Source organism: Cydia fagiglandana, chromosome 4, assembly GCF_963556715.1.
Source record: "Cydia fagiglandana chromosome 4, ilCydFagi1.1, whole genome shotgun sequence".
Classification (NCBI taxonomy): Eukaryota; Metazoa; Arthropoda; class Insecta; order Lepidoptera; family Tortricidae; genus Cydia; species Cydia fagiglandana.
This window is the reverse complement of record NC_085935.1, coordinates 15,576,267-15,593,516: the sequence shown is the minus strand read 5'-3', so window position 1 is coordinate 15,593,516 and position 17,250 is coordinate 15,576,267. Positions and strand designations below refer to the sequence as shown.

Genomic DNA, 17,250 nt, shown 5'->3' with positions numbered 1-17,250 from the left:
GTCTGTGAATGTTTCGCATAAGTACTTAAAAAAGACAAATGATTGGTAATGGCCATTTAGGAGTATAAAAACTTTGTGATTGATTCTTAATTTGTTTTTTAATTTTCTCTCCTTAGTAACGCCTTGACATTTAGGTTTTGCTTGTAAACAAAAACTGCCAAACCTGTATGATTTTGCGGTATGGAAATATATAAGCAATTTAAACAAAATGGGTATTTCACAGCGGATCTCTATCATTTATTGTTTAAGAAGAAGATTGTGGACACAGAGCAAGTGGTATGTGTTCTAAGTTTAATATTTCATCTAAATTCTAAATGATTTGTAAAACTTCCACCTGTGGCGTTTTTAGTTCAAGTTCGGAAACTAAAGAAATGAACAAAGAGCATATAATCACTACGTTGGAAATGAATTGAAGCAATAGAAAACCCTCTCTTTCTATTTATCAAAGCTGAAGTTGCTATTTAGTACAAACGTCACGGATGTTTTTGTGAGAAAAATAAATTAGTATTTGTTTCTTTAGATAATCCCATCGGAATATGCAGGGGAAATGAAACTTAGTACCCAAGAACGATTGCGAACCCTTCACAAAGTAGAAGTGGACAACATAGTGAGCGCGGGAGCTAAACACAACCCAGCCAGTGTGATCTTAGAGTTCACGCCGAAGCTTCTCGTGTTTCAGAACTTTAAGCTAAATGAGAAAATCACTGCGAAGTTTACCGTTACGAATGTTAGCACGGTTAGTGAACTCGTTTATAATAAATACGAGGTACTTACCTATTTACTTGGTAGACTACGAAACTAAAGAAACATTGTGAAAATGGAAACTACTGTGGCTATATCTAGGAAATCTTTGATAACATTCTTTTCCTATTTAACACTGCAGGTAACTGTATACCTAATGCCAAATGTACGTATATTTAAGGTTTCTATAATTATAATGAATTAGTACATCAAACTATTAGAAACAACTGACTAGATAGACTAAGAAACGTTGTTGTTCCAATAAGAAAATATTGTAACACGATAATAGTAGGTATGATTGTGAAGACATACAGACAGGCAAAAACGCTGGAGCGCCACTTGGCCCAAAGCCACACATACTTTCATTTAGTTACATTACATAAGTAATATAATAGGTGCCTATACCTCAAAGTCATCGGTATTGAGTGAGATTGTTTACATTAGTCAAGTTTATAACGAGAATACTAGCAAGGTGAACTACATGCAAGTATTGACGGCGTGATTCGGGAAATGAATTAGCGATTCACTGAATATGAAATAGTAAAGATAGGTGACGTTCAACTGCAAAAGGTACCTTATGGCGGCTGGCGCTTACAGCGCCATAAGGTACCTTTTGCCGTGGAACGTCACATATCTTTACTACATATTTCATATTTAATGAATCTCATTTGCCGAATCGCGCCGTGAGTCTAAATTAGAATTTAGCACTCTCTTGTAATCGTTCTCTCGTTGTAAAAGTGTGGCGGTGTGGTGGCGCCGGTCAACCATCGAAGCGATGAACCGACTGACATGTGTAGTTTAGTATTATGAATATTATGATATCATCTTAATAATATATCTCACGTTAATCCAAGTCATGTCGGACGCTTGCACGAGTTGTTTAAGTAAAACATTACTTTAAAGTTTTACCTGTTGCATATTTTGAAGCATAAGTATGTTGATCTTATTCTATTGGCATCCTTGGCGATTTTGATGACTCCGTTTACCAAGCAACGCTCGGATGATGACTTGAGGTTGGACGGGTAACTCCTAGGGTTTCTGGTTTCTCGACCTTTTTAATTTCTCGAGGCACGGGAATTCTCGACCAAGATTTCTCGAGTTTCTCGAGTATCTCGAGAAATTTTGAAAGCTTCAATAAACATCATGTTATTTTTTTTTTTGCTTTTTTACAAATCTGACTCGTAGGAATCGTAGGTGAGATCAATAATCAAACATATGGTACATTTTAGTTGCCATAATCTGCACTTAATAATCAAAAATATAACAAAAAAAAAACTAGGTGCAGGCGTGCGCACCGGCGATGTGTTATACTATAGTGTATTTTTTTAGGTATTCAACAAAATGTAAACGAACCACAATATGGTATTTTACTAGGCAGCAATATTCAAGTCAATAAATTTAACTCGATGTGATAAAACTTACAGAAGTTTTACTACGTAATATTAATTACTCGTACTTACTCAAGTACTCAACGTAACAATAAAGCTGCTAAAATTGTAATATTTTGCTAATAGGAATATATCGGGATGATTTAATTTATCAATAGTAAATTAGTTTTGTAATATTTGTTATTACACTTATTACATGGTCCTATAATTCGTTACAAAAATTTTTAAAGCAGTTTTCAATAAAACGACGCTACATGAATGTCATGAATCATGATAGTTCAAAAGTTTCAAAAACCTGTTAAAGCTAGAACGATAGGGGACGAATCAAGGTAGTTTTTACCCGACTACGGCAACGCAAAAGGAGGGTTATGATTTTGACCGGTATGTATGTGGGTATGTATGTATGTATGTTCATTTGTTCCCTCAGAACTCCTAAAGTACGCATTATAATTTGACAAACGATATGTCATTCGAATCGTCTTAAGCGTCCGCTGGTTATAGGCTATATGACGTCATAAAAAAAGGAACACGGCGCCCTCTAGAGGTCATAAAGGGACGAACCAAAAAAATAAAAATAAGTAATGATGGCGTGTTGTATATCATTTGAAAGAGCTCAATTAGCACATTTCAAATATATACATATTGTTAGCTTTTGCACCCAGCTTTGCTTACATGAACCCGATAAAACATTAATTTATCGGGTAGGTAATTCGAACTACGAATCTATAAGCGCTCTGAATTCTATCCGCGTATTACCCGATTAAAGCGATACAAGGTTTTTGCAAATGAAATTTGTTTGGCCACTATATACATGGTGTTTTTTAATGATCTGCAATATTTTATAAAGTGAATAGGTATAGAAGTCCAGATCAGCCAAAATGTAGGAAACAGCCCTACATTCCCTACAAGAGAACAATAAACATTTTATCTATCTATCTATCTAAGAGACGTACGAGGCACGCTGTATGTACGAGGCTCGCTGTACGCGGCAAAGCGGCGCCCTCATACTAAAAGAGTCGGGCGCAGCCCGACGTACGAGGCTCGCTGTACGCGTTCCAAAGCCGGGCGCCACTCACACTAAAAGAGTCGGGCGCAGCCCGACGTACGAGGCTTGCTGTACGCGTTCCAAAGCCGGGCGCCTTCGGCGCCCTCACACTAAAAGTGTCGGGTGTAGCCCAACGTACGGGTTGCAAAGCCGGGCGCCGAAGGCGCCCTCATACTAAAAGAGTCGGGCGCAGCCCGACGTACGAGGCTCGCTGTACGCGTTCTAAAAGCTGGGCGCCGAAGGCGCCCTCACACTAAAAGAGTCGGGCGCAGCCCGACGTACGCGTTCTAAAAGCTGGGCGCCGAAGGCGCCCTCATACTAAAAGAGTCGGGCGCAGCCCTACGTACGAGGCTCGCTGTACGCGTTCCAAAGCCGGGCGCCAAAGGCGCCCTCACACTTAAAGTGTCGGGCGCAGCCCGACGTACGAGGCTCGCTGTACGCGTTCCAAAGCCGGGCGCCTTCGGCGCCCTCGCACTAAAAGAGTCGGGCGCAGCCCGACGTACGCGTTCTAAAAGCTGGGCGCCGAAGGCGCCCTCACACTAAAAGAGTCGGGCGCAGCCCGACGTACGAGGCTTGCTGTACGCGTTCCAAAGCCGGGCGCCTTCGGCGCCCTCACACTAAAAGTGTCGGGTGTAGCCCAACGTACGGGTTGCAAAGCCGGGCGCCGAAGGCGCCCTCATACTAAAAGAGTCGGGCGCAGCCCGACGTACGAGGCACGCTGTACGCGTTCCAAAGCCGGGCGCCTTCGGCGCCCTCGCACTAAAAGAGTCGGGCGCAGCCCGACGTACGCGTTCTAAAAGCTGGGCGCCGAAGGCGCCCTCATACTAAAAGAGTCGGGCGCAGCCCTACGTACGAGGCTCGCTGTACGCGTTCCAAAGCCGGGCGCCGAAGGCGCCCTCATACTTAAAGTGTCGGGCGCAGCCCGACGTACGAGGCTCGCTGTACGCGTTCCAAAGCCGAGCGCCGCTCACACTAAAAGTGTCGGGTGTAGCCCAACGTACGGGTTGCAAAGCCGGGCGCCGAAGGCGCCCTCATACTAAAAGAGTCGGGCGCAGCCCGACGTACGAGGCTCGCTGTACGCGTTCCAAAGCCGGGCGCCTTCGGCGCCCTCGCACTAAAAGAGTCGGGCGCAGCCCGACGTACGCGTTCTAAAAGCTGGGCGCCGAAGGCGCCCCCATACTAAAAGAGTCGGGCGCAGCCCTACGTACGAGGCTCGCTGTACGCGTTCCAAAGCCGGGCGCCGAAGGCGCCCTCACACTTAAAGTGTCGGGCGCAGCCCGACGTACGAGGCTCGCTGTACGCGTTCCAAAGCCGGGCGCCTTCGGCGCCCTCACACTAAAAGTGTCGGGTGTAGCCCAACGTACGGGCTGCAAAGCTGGGCGCCGAAAGCGCCCTCATACTAAAAGAGTCGGGCGCAGCCCGACGTACGAGGCTCGCTGTACGCGTTCCAAAGCCGGGCGCCTTGGGCGCCCTCGCACTAAAAGAGTCGGGCGCAGCCCGACGTACGCGTTCTAAAAGCTGCCCTACGTACGAGACTCGCTGTACGCGTTCCAAAGCCGGGCGCCGAAGGCGCCCTCATACTAAAAGAGTCGGGCGCAGCCCGACGTACGAGGCTCGCTGTACGCGTTCCAAAGCCGGGCGCCTTCGGCGCCCTCGCACTAAAAGAGTTGGGCGCAGCCCGACGTACGCGTTCTAAAAGCTGGGCGCCGAAGGCGCCCTCATACTAAAAGAGTCGGGCGCAGCCCTACGTACGAGGCTCGCTGTACGCGTTCCAAAGCCGGGCGCCGAAGGCGCCCTCACACTTAAAGTATCGGGCGCAGCCCGACGTACGAGGCTCGCTGTACGCGTTCCAAAGCCGGGCGCCGCTCACACTAAAAGAGTCGGGCGTAGCCCGACGTACGCGTTCCAAAGTGTGACTAATCGTATACCTATTGCCTAGTATAAGCCTCATTTTTCATTACAAAACACGGGAAATAAAAAGAAATTACCAATTTAGTACTGATGTCCTCTTCGGACGCATATTTCATTCATAATTCCATCTAATATTATAATGATTGAAACTTGATGCACGTAATTCTATGGTTTATTACTAACACATGTTTTTTTTTAACTTACAAATAAACAAACTTAAAAAATACCAAAGTAAAATAATGTTTAAAAATTCGCGCGTGGAGAGTATTCGAACGTTCCCTTTTTATTAAAGTCTACTCAAACGGACTACTCGGAATACACGGCTAATGTCTATGTGTGCGTAAATATCAATGAAAATAACTCTGTCTACCTCTAAACTGTGTGAGAGAAAGGGACATGATTTTTGATCTGAAGTAAGAGAAAGTGAACCTTAAAATTTAGGACATATGGTTTAGTAAAACAATCTGTAACTTATGATCTTTCTTCTTGAATCAAACGTCGTTACAAGCCACGAGGCAAACGACCTCTTCTTCAGTTATGGTATCCTGGTACTTTTGGAATAATGTTTATCATTATATGTCACCATTCGGTCGCTACTCAGTCGCCATTCAGTCGCCATTCAGTCGCCACTCAGTCGCCACTCAGTCGCCGCTCAGTCGCCATTCAGTCGCCGCTCAGTCGCCATTCGGTCGCCGCTCAGTCGCCAATCAGTCGCCGTTATGTCGCCAATATGTCTTTGTTTTGATCCATGTCGCCGTTCAGTCGCCACTCAGTCTCCATTCAGTCGCCGTTCATTCAGTCGCTACTCGGTCGCCACTCGGTCGCCATTCAGTCGCCACGCAGTCGCCACTCAGTCGCCACTCAGTCGCCACTCAGTCGCCACTCAGTCGCCGCTCAGTCGCCGCTCAGTCGCCAATCAGTCGCCGTTATGTCGCCAATATGTCTTTGTTTTGATCCATGTCGCCGTACAGTCGCCACTCAGTCTCCATTCAGTCGCTACTCGGTCGCCACTCGGTCGCCACTCAGTCGCCGTTCAGTCGCCACTCGGTCGCCGCTCAGTCGCCACTCAGTCGCCATTCGGTCGCCACTCAGTCGCCATTCGGTCGCCGCTCAGTCGCCAATCAGTCGCCGTTATGTCGCCAATATGTCTTTGTTTTGATCCATGTCGCCGTTCAGTCGCCACTCAGTCTCCATTCAGTCGCCGTTCATTCAGTCGCTACTCGGTCGCCACTCAGTCGCCACTCGGTCGCCGCTCAGTCGCCACTCAGTCGCCGCTCGGTCGCCACTCAGTCGCCATTCGGTCGCCACTCAGTCGCCACTCAGTCGCCATTCAGTCGCCGTTCGGTCGCCACTCAGTCGCCACTCAGTCGCCACTCAGTCGCCACTCAGTCGCCGTTCGGTCGCCACTCAGTCGCCGTTGGGTCGCCACTTAGTCGCCGTTATGTCGCCATAGTAAAAGGTATAAAAGGCCAGTGCGGAGCGTTGGGGGGATTCATTCATTCTTCGACCATCGGACTAGCAGTGACTCTGGTTTTCGGGTGTAACGTAGTGCGGGGAGGTGAAGTTTCTCCGCGAACTTTTTCTGTTTGTTTGTACTTGGAATTATCCTGATAAATTTAAACTTAGAATTTGTGTCTGTGCTTAGTTTTGCGGGGATTTTGATCGTCGTAATGCTAAGTTTGGACTGTTGTGGAGATTCTTTACTGCCTTGTGTGGGTTTTAGTTATTGTGAAGTTTTCTTTACGCTGTGTGTTCTAAGTGTCGTCATGCTATGCAGGGATAATGTCGTTGCATGACCGGGGCTTGGAATTGTGTCTGTGTTTGGTTTTACGGGAAGAAATTCTCGTAATGTTAAATATAGATGACAGTGTTTGGGGGAATTTCACTTCTCCGGTGAGTTAGTTTAATTTTGTGATAATTTAGTTATTTTAGTGTCTTTCTATGGGGTATTTTTGCTATTTAAAAAGCCAGATCATTGTTTGGACTGACAGTTTGTCCAGCTAAGCATTCACTCCGCCTAACGGTGCCAAAGGATTGGATGATTAGGAGTCTTTTGCTCCAAGTTTGAGAGGACTTGGCATCTCTTTTATATCAACATAAGAGATGAATTATCTCACTAGTCTCAAGGTCCAGCTGTTTAGATGGATGTGGGGACGTCACGTGCGCGTCATTGGGAGTAATCCCTGCCCACTGAAGTCGGCAGTAATTGAGACTAGGTCTCCTATTAAATTTATTTATATATTTCGGTGCTCCGATTCATACTAGTGCTGGTTGCGGGGAAAAGCTTCTGTCGTGATTGCTATCTTACGCTTAGTTTTAGTCGCGGCAGAGTTTCCCACGTGATTGGTGCGTGTGTGTGCTAGGGTACTGATACACTTATATACACGGAATAGGGCGGTTTACTTCCTACCACCATGCCCGCGGGCGTAGGAGGGGGAACCAAATACACTGGCCTGTAGGTTGCTTCATCGGTTTCGCCTGCCGAACTTTACAGCTTCTCGTAGGGACTACACTTGTGTATATTACGAAGCATTAGGTCGATGGTAAGAACGAACTGTGCTTTGAATGTACTAGATTAGGGACAAAGGGTAGGAATAGGGTAGAATCACACACTTTTATTGTCTATCAAGGTTCCTTTTTAGTTCTGGTTTATAAAATTGATATGGTAGATATAAATTTCTCTTTAAATGTTTAAAAATATGGTTTCTTTATCCTAAAATATGTGTGTTTAGAAAGTAAAAGTGTTCAACTGTCTATGACTTCCTAATTTATATGGGTAAATAATTAATGTAATTTATTTCTAATTTTCATTTCTGGTTGTCTGGTGTAGGAGCGAGGTACTGAGTAATACAATCAGATATTTACAACATCAGCTAGATTTAGGAACGCAGACTATTCTGGGATTGAGGAACGGTTTGCTTTAGGGAACCTTTGTCAGGCAGGAGCAGTACAAAGGATATAATTGAGTGAATACTCAATTTCGGCCTCGATTAAACTAATAGTTAGCAAATAAACTCGGTACTTTGTTTATACATCAAGAAAACTAGGAATTCTGTCTATATTATCAGTTTTGGGGAATGGGACTAAGGGATTAGCATCCCTAGCTTTTGAATATAAAAAAGATAAGTAATTTTGATGACTGATGGATACTTTGACACTTCTTTTCATCATCATCTAGGTGCGCTTAAGTTACGAAGTGTTGGTCAAAGCCCTTCTGGCTAAACTGGTAGGGTAGGTGTTCCGATTGATCTTGTAATCGGACTAAGAGTTCCCAGACCTGCATCGGGCATACGAAGTAGCACGTGTGAGTAAATCACACATCGTTTAGAAGTTGATAGTTAACTGTAATTATTCTTGAAATTCTAGGGTGTAAATGAGCTTATCTCAGGAGTGCTACTTCTATGTTATACCGGGATCTTAATAGGCGTAGCAGGATTTAACCACCAACAACAATTTTTTTATATTTATGTCATCATATATGCTGCAATACTTAAATACATTATAGTAATTCTACAACTTCACTTACATTACGCTAATAAATTTTATTGAATTATTCCATTTCTATAACTCGACTTTCTTTAAATTATTTCTTATTTTCATAATTAATTTATTACCATAAATTTTTGTTCATAAAATCTAGGTAAATATAAATAAAATCCGAGTCCAAAATTTAGTTGATACTCATTAAAGAATTTGAGGTTACTGCGGTTCGCTTCGAGGGGTCCTAACTACTAGCTAGACGATCACATGGCCATATTTTAGGGATAAATCTACAGGGGGTGTTTATGTTACGGTTAAGTAAGTAATTAAGTAAGTTAAGGAGGGGTTAGTGACAAAAGCCGGGCGCCGAAGGCGCCCTCATACTAAACGAGACGGGCGCAGCCCGACGTACGAGGCTCGCTGTACGCGTTCCAAAGCCGGGCGCCTTCGGCGCCCTCACACTTAAAGAGTCGGGCGTAGCCCGACGTACGCGTTCCAAAGCCGGGCGCCGAAGGCGCCCTCATACTAAAAGAGTCGGGCACAGCCCGACGTACGAGGCTCGCTGTACGCGTTCCAAAGCCGGGCGGGCGTTAGTTTTTAAACTTATTTTTTATTTATTTGTTTGGTAATAAATGTTTTAAGTAGGTGCCTACTTGAAAATGTAAAAAAAAGAACATTGTTCATATTTATTTAACTACCTAAAGAAATGCATTATAGACACATCATCACAAGAGATTTATTTCTCGAGTTCTCGAGGCATTGAATATTTTTTTCCCGTCTCGACTTAGGACAAATTTCTCGAGATTTCTCGCCTCGGGAATTCTCGAGCAGAAACCCTAGTAACTCCGTCTTCTAAGACTCTGGGGCATTGTGTAAATGTAAAGTTAGTCAACCTTGAGGGATGTCCTGATTTTGTAAAAGTACTACCAATCTCCCGGCATCCCAGTCGCGTTCACAAATTGATATGAGAAAGATTCACTGAAATTGTTTTTTAATTTTAACAATCAGGATACACCTTTCCTCTTAAATTGTACCTAACTGTGACTGCACAGTATACTTGGTTGTAACACAGGCATCCACACACCTGATCATGATATACAAGGAGTCTTCATTGATCTCCGTGAAGCTGGCAGGCGGGAAGCTGCTATCGCGGCTGGCGCCCGGCATCAGCGTGACCTTCAATGTCGTCTTCCGACCCGACACGCTCACGGACTTTGCGCACAAGGTCACATTTACCACCGATAAGGACCAGTATGTGTTGCCTATTTTTGGTAAGTATATGCACATGTGCACTAGTACTCGTCAAGATACCTATAGGTACTCAGTTGTTTAGTGGTCAGTTAAAGTGTACTCTGTAGGTATAACGCATAAAGTACTTACTTATAAAAATAATTGAGAGCGCACTATTCGCCAAGAAACTGTCTACAGTTTGGCGAAACTTTTGTATACCTAAACATAAGTATATTTTTTGAAATAAATAAAAAAAAAACGAAAGTGGACGACCGCCCCCACAATATTAAAAAAACAGTTGGGTTTAAAATAGATAAAATTGTATAATTATATCCAGGGAGGAAAATAAGGACTACGTATGTATGGAAAAAGTAATCTTTTTCTTGCTTTTCTCCTAACTGTCGACGACGGTATGTTGATTTCTGTCGTTTATATTTTGTGTCGTTGTTGCTTGGCTGAGGATTACATTCCTCAACTTCTAATCGTAGTCTTAGTCGTATCTACGTTCGAGACGTCAAAGCGTCCTGAAAGTTAAAATTAACATTTTTCAGGCCCTTCTATTTAAAGGCCCAAAACAAGTCCAAAGATTCCTAACTTTTTTTATTAAGCGAATTGGTTCGGGGGAATTAGAAGGGATGACGGACTAGAGTTCGTTTTTTTTTAGCATTAGAAAGAACTCCACTGAAGCAAGCGTGCAGTTTTTATCAGGCTCTTTAATTGTTAATAATTATTGAATTATCTAATGTAGCATGGTCAATACATATAATTTACTCCAAATTATTACCGCTTTAAAAGTGCCGGATTTTGAACCACAAGCTTACTTCTGCGAAGTTCTTTCTAATGCTAAAAAAAACGGACTGTAGTCAGGGATAAGAATCCCGTCTGAAACCACCAACGAACAACGTGAATAGGTACTATCAGCATTCAGCCGCTAGCTATTTTATTTAAATATATTTTTTGTAAAAAAATATGACGGTAGTGGTAGTGACCCTGCCTACGAAGCAAAAGGTCTCTGTTTGGAAATTTTGGAATCCTGGTAAAGGCATTTATTCGTGTTTATCAGTTTTATCACAAATATTTGTTCCTGAGTTATGGATGTTACTATGTAAATAAATAGGTATGTATTTATATATAAATATATTATTATTCATATTGTATATCGTCGTCTAGTACCCACAACACAAGCCTTATTGAGCTTACTGTGGGGTCGATCTGTGTAAAATTGTCCTATAATATTTATTTATTTATCACATGATGATGACTTTGATAGATCCAACAATAATAAATATTTTTGATTCAGCTGTGGGTCCTAGGCCTTGGTTTGACTTCCCTGATGAGATTATCATACAAGCAGCGCCGTTAAAAGTCGAAAATCATGTCAATGTGTTAGTGCAAAATATTGGTTTATCGTCAGCTGGCTTCAAGTTGGACACTAAATGGTAAGTTATCCTAATAAAACACCTATTTATTTTCTAGCTTTGACGACCTTATTAAACTTTCGCAAGTTTAGCCATTATGGCCCATTGTTGCCTAAACTTACCTACCAACATTAACGACCTACCACAGAAGAAATAATACTACTACCGTACAGAAAGGACACTTCCTACAAACCCGAAGTTTGACAGCGATTCAGGGTCGAATCATGCTATCCCTATCTAATATATAGCACTATCCCTTTCGACTATTTAGGGTTGTCAAAATTCAAGTGATTATCATATCTGTGGTCATGCACGCACAAGGAAGTCAAGTGGTGCCAACCATAATAATTCCTCGGAGCAATGCTGAGCCGAACGGAGCCGAGTTCGACCGAAGTCAGGAGTGTCTCCCCACCTACGTGGACCTACGCCCACGGTGGACGTCAGTTTTTTAGTGTTCCGTAAAAAACTTTGTTTACGGAACACTTATGGGATTACTTCGGTCTTGTTTTTTTAAATTATTATCGGGTATTTGGACGGTTCAGGACATCGATGACGATGACGAAGATTTATTATCATTCGCGTCAGGGCATTATTGCATATGCCGTATGTATAGTATGGCATATGTAATAAATTAGGTGTATAGGTATAGACATATATATTTCATCGTAAAATAAATCAATTAAATCGTATATTTTTTACGAATTTATGTTTCAGTCCATTTTCACTTCAACCAAAATCAGTCTATTTGAAGCCAAACGAAAAAGTTGATATAAAAGCAATTGTTAAAACAATGCGCCAAGGACACATAGAAGGCACGCTATTCGCACTGTTTGAAACCGGTACGGATTTATCATATTTAATTAAATTTACCTTTGTTTTACCGGCGATTTTTCTGTAGATTTTTGTTTCACAGAAAAAATTTCAAGTATTTTCAAATCGCTAAATAATAGAATCTTTACACAGAATATTTACTTCAAAGAATTTTAGTTCGGATAAGTTATGTTTTCAAGAACAATTTGTTCATGTAATTTCATTTCACAGAATCATCGATCTGTTGATAAGTTACTTCTTATAAATGGTTTTACCAAAATTTAAGATAACTACAGAATAGTCATTTAGTCATTGAGTCATTAATTTAGGTAACTCTATATGCTTTTCTGGAAGGAATTAGTTTTTTAGGGGTTGCTGTTCTAACCTAACCCGCTTTTCAGACAACAGTTCGTTTTCTTGGGGGTCGCAGTTCTAACCTAACCTAACCCACTTTTCTGACAACAGTTCGTTTTTTTGGGGGTAGCAGTTCTAACCTAACCTAACCCACTTTTCTGACAACAGTTCGTTTTTTTGGGGGTCGCAGTTCTAACCTAACCTAACCCACTTTTTAACCGACTTCCAAATCCCAAAGGAGGAGGTTATCAATTCGGTTGTATGTTTTTTTTATTTTTTTTATTTTTTTTATTTTTTATGTTTGTTACTCCATATCTCCGTCATTACTGGACCAATTTTAAAAATTCTTTTTTTGATTGCATGTATATGCATACAGATTGGTCCCGTTTTTGTCAAAATCCAGTTCTGATGATGGGATCCATGAGGAATCGACGGAACTCCTCAAATCTTAAAGGCATACATATAGTGATTTTTGTGTTTTTATCAACAAATCAAGCATATACATTCAAAAACGTGACATTTGATGAAGTGGAACTGCTGATGATGATCAGAACGGAACTCTTCAACGACGCATAGTTCACCTTTGGCGATTTGTCCTCTTCCTTATGTTTTGCAAGTTAAGTTTTTAAGCAACATTTTTGTCAAGCTTGAGTTCTGATGATGGGATCCATGAGAAATCGAGGGAACTCCTCAAATTTTAAAGGCATGCGTATAGAGGTTTTTGTATTTTCATCAGAAAATCAACCATTTTCATTCAAAACTGTCGCATTTGATGGAGTGGAACTGCTGATGATTATCAGAACGGAACTCTTCAACGACGCATAGTTCACGTTTGGCGATTTGTCCTCTTCGTTATGTTTGCTAAGCAAGTTTAGTTTTTAAGCCATATTTCTGTCAAGCTCGAGTTCTGATGATGGGATCCATAAGGAATCGAGGGAACTCCTCAAATCTTAAAGGCATACGTATAGAATTTTCTGTATTTTCATCATAAAATCAAGCATTTACATTAAAAACTGTCGCATTTGATGAAGTGGAACTGCTGATGATGATCAGAACAGAACTCTTCAATGACGCATAGTACACGTTTGGTGATTTCGAATTTCGATTTTAACTTGGACTGGGACCCGGACTCGTACCCGGATCGGAACCGGACCTGGACTCGGACTCGGACCCGGACTCTGACCCGGACTCGGACCCGGACTCGGACCCGGACTCGGACCCGGACTCGGACCCGGACTCGGACCCGGACTCGGACCCAGACTCAGATCCGGACTCGGACTCAGAGACCTGGACCTTGACCCGGAAAATCACTATGATACCTAAACTAAATAAACCGCTATGATTACCTACCATAAAATGTAGGTATATAGTATGATGATGCCAAACCCCTCCCGCTCATACCCCCGTACACCGCACGGCATGCGCCGTTAAGTAGGTTAGGTTAGGTTTGAACTGCAATCCTCACAGACCAAACAAAAGTGGGTTAGGTTTGGTTAGTACTGCGGGCTTTACAGAAACGAAATGCTACTAGAAAAGTGGGTTTGATTAGGTTCGAACTACGATCCTCACAGAACCGAACTGCAATCAGAGAAGTGGGTTAGGTTAGGCTAGAACTACGACCCTTACGGAAACGAAATGCTACTAGAAAGTACTGGTTTTACCTCCTTTTCTACATAGTGCACCATCTACCATAATTTTTCACCGGGCCCCATAGAAGTCGGTTTTTTTTTCTTAAAAATTATCTAACAACAGTTCGTTTTCTTGGGGGTCGCAGTGCTAACCTAACCCACTTTTCCAGCAACAACAACGGTTCGGTGAAAAAGTGGGTTAGATTAGAACTCCTTTTTTAGAAATTTCAATGAATACTACGAGTGTGTGAAAGGCAATTTAGTAAAATAATTATTGTTGAGATTAATATTCTGTGAACTGTATAATCCTAAATGAATAATATATTCTACCGTCAGTCTTTAATTTTATTTAAAATTTGAATAAATATTCTGAAATTTAATCAAGATTCAAAGTAGGTAGGTATGTTTCTTTGAAATGAATAATCGAGGAAACAGAATTAATTGTAACTAAAATGTAGGTTTCGATTATTCTATGAATCATTTTCTGTATAACAAAATTCGGCAAAACGTTTGGCGGTAAAATAAGGGTACACCTATTTAATTACAATGTCACAAAATTAATTATTGTTCCGTTAATTATTACGATATGTTTCTAGAAGTGTCAGAAATGTAAGCGCAACTTTGACCATATCATAATAATAATTTATTATCTTATGTTCGTTAAACTGTTTTAAACTACTTAATTTATCCAGGCGAAATATTTAAAATAAGACTTATCGGATCAACGTTTCTGGTGAGCGTTCAACTTGAGAAACAGGTTGTCAGGTTTCTGGACACGTACAAGACGATGGCGCGCCAGCAAACCTTCAAGATTACCAACACATCTGAACACCTTCTCACCTACATGTGTATGAAAAATGAAGATGTCACAAACGGTACCCATTTATTTTTAATCAAGTACTTAGTGATTTTTTGAAACTTAATTCCCATCTATTATTTGTGTATAGGTTCAGTCGTTTTATTCTATTAAATATTTAGTTACGTATTTGGAATACTATCATAATATTAAGACGAATTTACAAGGCTTGTGAAGTTAGTTAATTCATAAAACTTTACAAGCCTCAGTTAATTAATGTAGGTACATTTTATCCCTTTCTTATAAATACATAACCCAAAATGACTGATTATGGCAAACGACTAATAGCTAATCTAATTGAGGCTTGTTGCACTTTAATGAATAACACCAGTAGGTACCTATTGGTCTAAGAGCTAGCCACGGCCATAGGTATGCAACTAGATTTTGCCCTGTGCGCGGGGCCCGAGGGCCCCGCGGTACGCGTGTTGTTTGCTGTTGGTGCTGTTGTTGATGTGTTGTTGTTGGTAATGTTGTTGTTGCTGTTGTAATTGTGTAGTAGTTTGTTTTCCAAAGGGAAAATTAAATGAATTTCTACTTTTGCTAAGACGAAAAGATCCGCGTGAGAGCACTTCATTCCCGCAGCTCGGCCTTCGGCCTCGCGTGCTTGGGAAATCGAAAGTGACGCTCCGGGCCTTCGGCCCTACGCGGAGCTCGGCCTTCGGCCTTCGCTGGGTTTCGAAGCTCAGCGTCGGGCCTTCGGCCCGCCGCTTCGCTTATTAAAACACTTGGAGGGTTGGTTTTGTTTTGGGGCGTAAGCGGGAAGTTGGAGCTTAAACACGACCCAATAGGAAAAGTGTCTTAGACAAGCGAAACGACGGCCCGCCGGCTTCGCTTATAAAGACAGTTGACTTGGTAGAACGCATGGAAGCACCGCATTCACGCAGCTCGGCCTTCGGCCTCGCGTTTTGGGAGTCGGGGTGGGGGCTCCGGGCCTTCGGCCCTCCGCCGGTGTCGGCCTCCGGCCTCCCAGCGTGAAGCTCGCCCTTTGGGCTCGCTTAACACAGTTTTTGTATAGGAATTTGCTTTGTTCGTCATTCCCGCAGCTCGGCCTTCGGCCTCGCCCAAAATTACTGGGGGTGGAGCATGCTTGGACATTCGAGATGAAGCTCCGGGCCTGACGGCCCTCCGCGAGGTCGGCCTTCGGCCTCCCAGCCTGAAGCTCGCCCTTCGGGCTCGCTTAACCTACTTGGAAATTTGAATTTGGCCCGTGTCCGCCGCCATTTTGGATTTTTCCAAAAATTTTTTTTCACATGGTAATCTTGGGCCCCCAAGCTCGCCGCATGCCAAATCTCAGCGCGCTCGGACCAACTTGAAAAAATTAAAAAAAAAAAGTCGGCCATTTTGAAAATTTTTAAATGCAGTTTGATTTGTCTCGGGGCCCTCTATGACATTTGGTCGAGCACCCCCCACCCATCTCGCACCGTTTAAAAGTTGCCATACAAAATTAAAATGCCCATTATTTCCGCCATCTTGGATTTTTTCCAAAAAAATTTTTTTTCATAGGAATCTAGAGCCCACTATCTTCCGCCATGCTAAATATCAGCGCGCTCGGATCAACCTGAAAAATTTAAAAAAAAAAGTCGGCCATTTTGAATTTTTTTTAATGCAGTTTTATTTCTCTCGAGGCCCTCTATGACATTTGGTCGAGCACCCCCCACATATCTCGCACCGTTTAAAAGTTGCCATACAAAACAAAAGTGGCCAGTTTTCCAACAATTAGAGCATTTTTCCAAAAATTTTTTTTTCGTAGGAATCTACGGGACTCCGAGATTCCGTGACTAAAATTTCAGCGCGCTAGGACAAACTTGAAAAAATTAAAAAAAAAAAGTCGGCCATTTTGAAAAAAAAATGGTGGCTTCAAAAACTGTCAGGGTCCCTCTATGACATTTGGTCGAGCACCCCCCACCTACCTCCCACCGTTTGGCCGGGCCGTCGTACATTTTTCTGACCGGAAGAGGTAGACCAAAAGTCGGATTTTTCTGGAGGTCACCAGACCGCCCTCTATACGACCGTACCAAACTTAAATACCCCACGAACCTCCTTCTGGGAGAACAATCATGTCAATCAATCAGTCGGGTTGCGGCTTTATATAATATAGACTAGATTTTGCCCTGTGCGCGGGGCCCGAGGGCCCCGCGGTACGCGTGTTGTTTGCTGTTGGTGCTGTTGTTGATGTGTTGTTGTTGGTAATGTTGTTGTTGCTGTTGTAATTGTGTAGTAGTTTGTTTTCCAAAGGGAAAATTAAATGAATTTTTACTTTTGCTAAGACGAAAAGATCCGCGTGAGAGCACTTCATTCCCGCAGCTCGGCCTTCGGCCTCGCGTGCTTGGGAAATCGAAAGGGACGCTCCGGGCCTTCGGCCCTACGCGGAGCTCGGCCTTCGGCCTTC

General features: G+C 42.7%; 1 protein-coding gene across 1 annotated transcript in view; it reads left to right on the top strand.

Moving 5' to 3' along the window:
* Nucleotides 1-97: 97 nt before the first annotated feature.
* The window catches only part of LOC134663620 (hydrocephalus-inducing protein homolog), a 124,363-nt gene continuing 107,210 nt past the window's right edge, over nt 98-17,250 (top strand). Inside the window, exons 1-6 of the mRNA XM_063520038.1 lie at nt 98-276; nt 521-736; nt 9,638-9,836; nt 11,096-11,234; nt 11,928-12,052; nt 14,698-14,880. Coding sequence (XP_063376108.1) covers nt 181-276; nt 521-736; nt 9,638-9,836; nt 11,096-11,234; nt 11,928-12,052; nt 14,698-14,880 — 958 coding nt within the window. The 5' untranslated portion in view covers nt 98-180. The remainder of the gene's footprint in view (nt 277-520; nt 737-9,637; nt 9,837-11,095; nt 11,235-11,927; nt 12,053-14,697; nt 14,881-17,250) is intronic.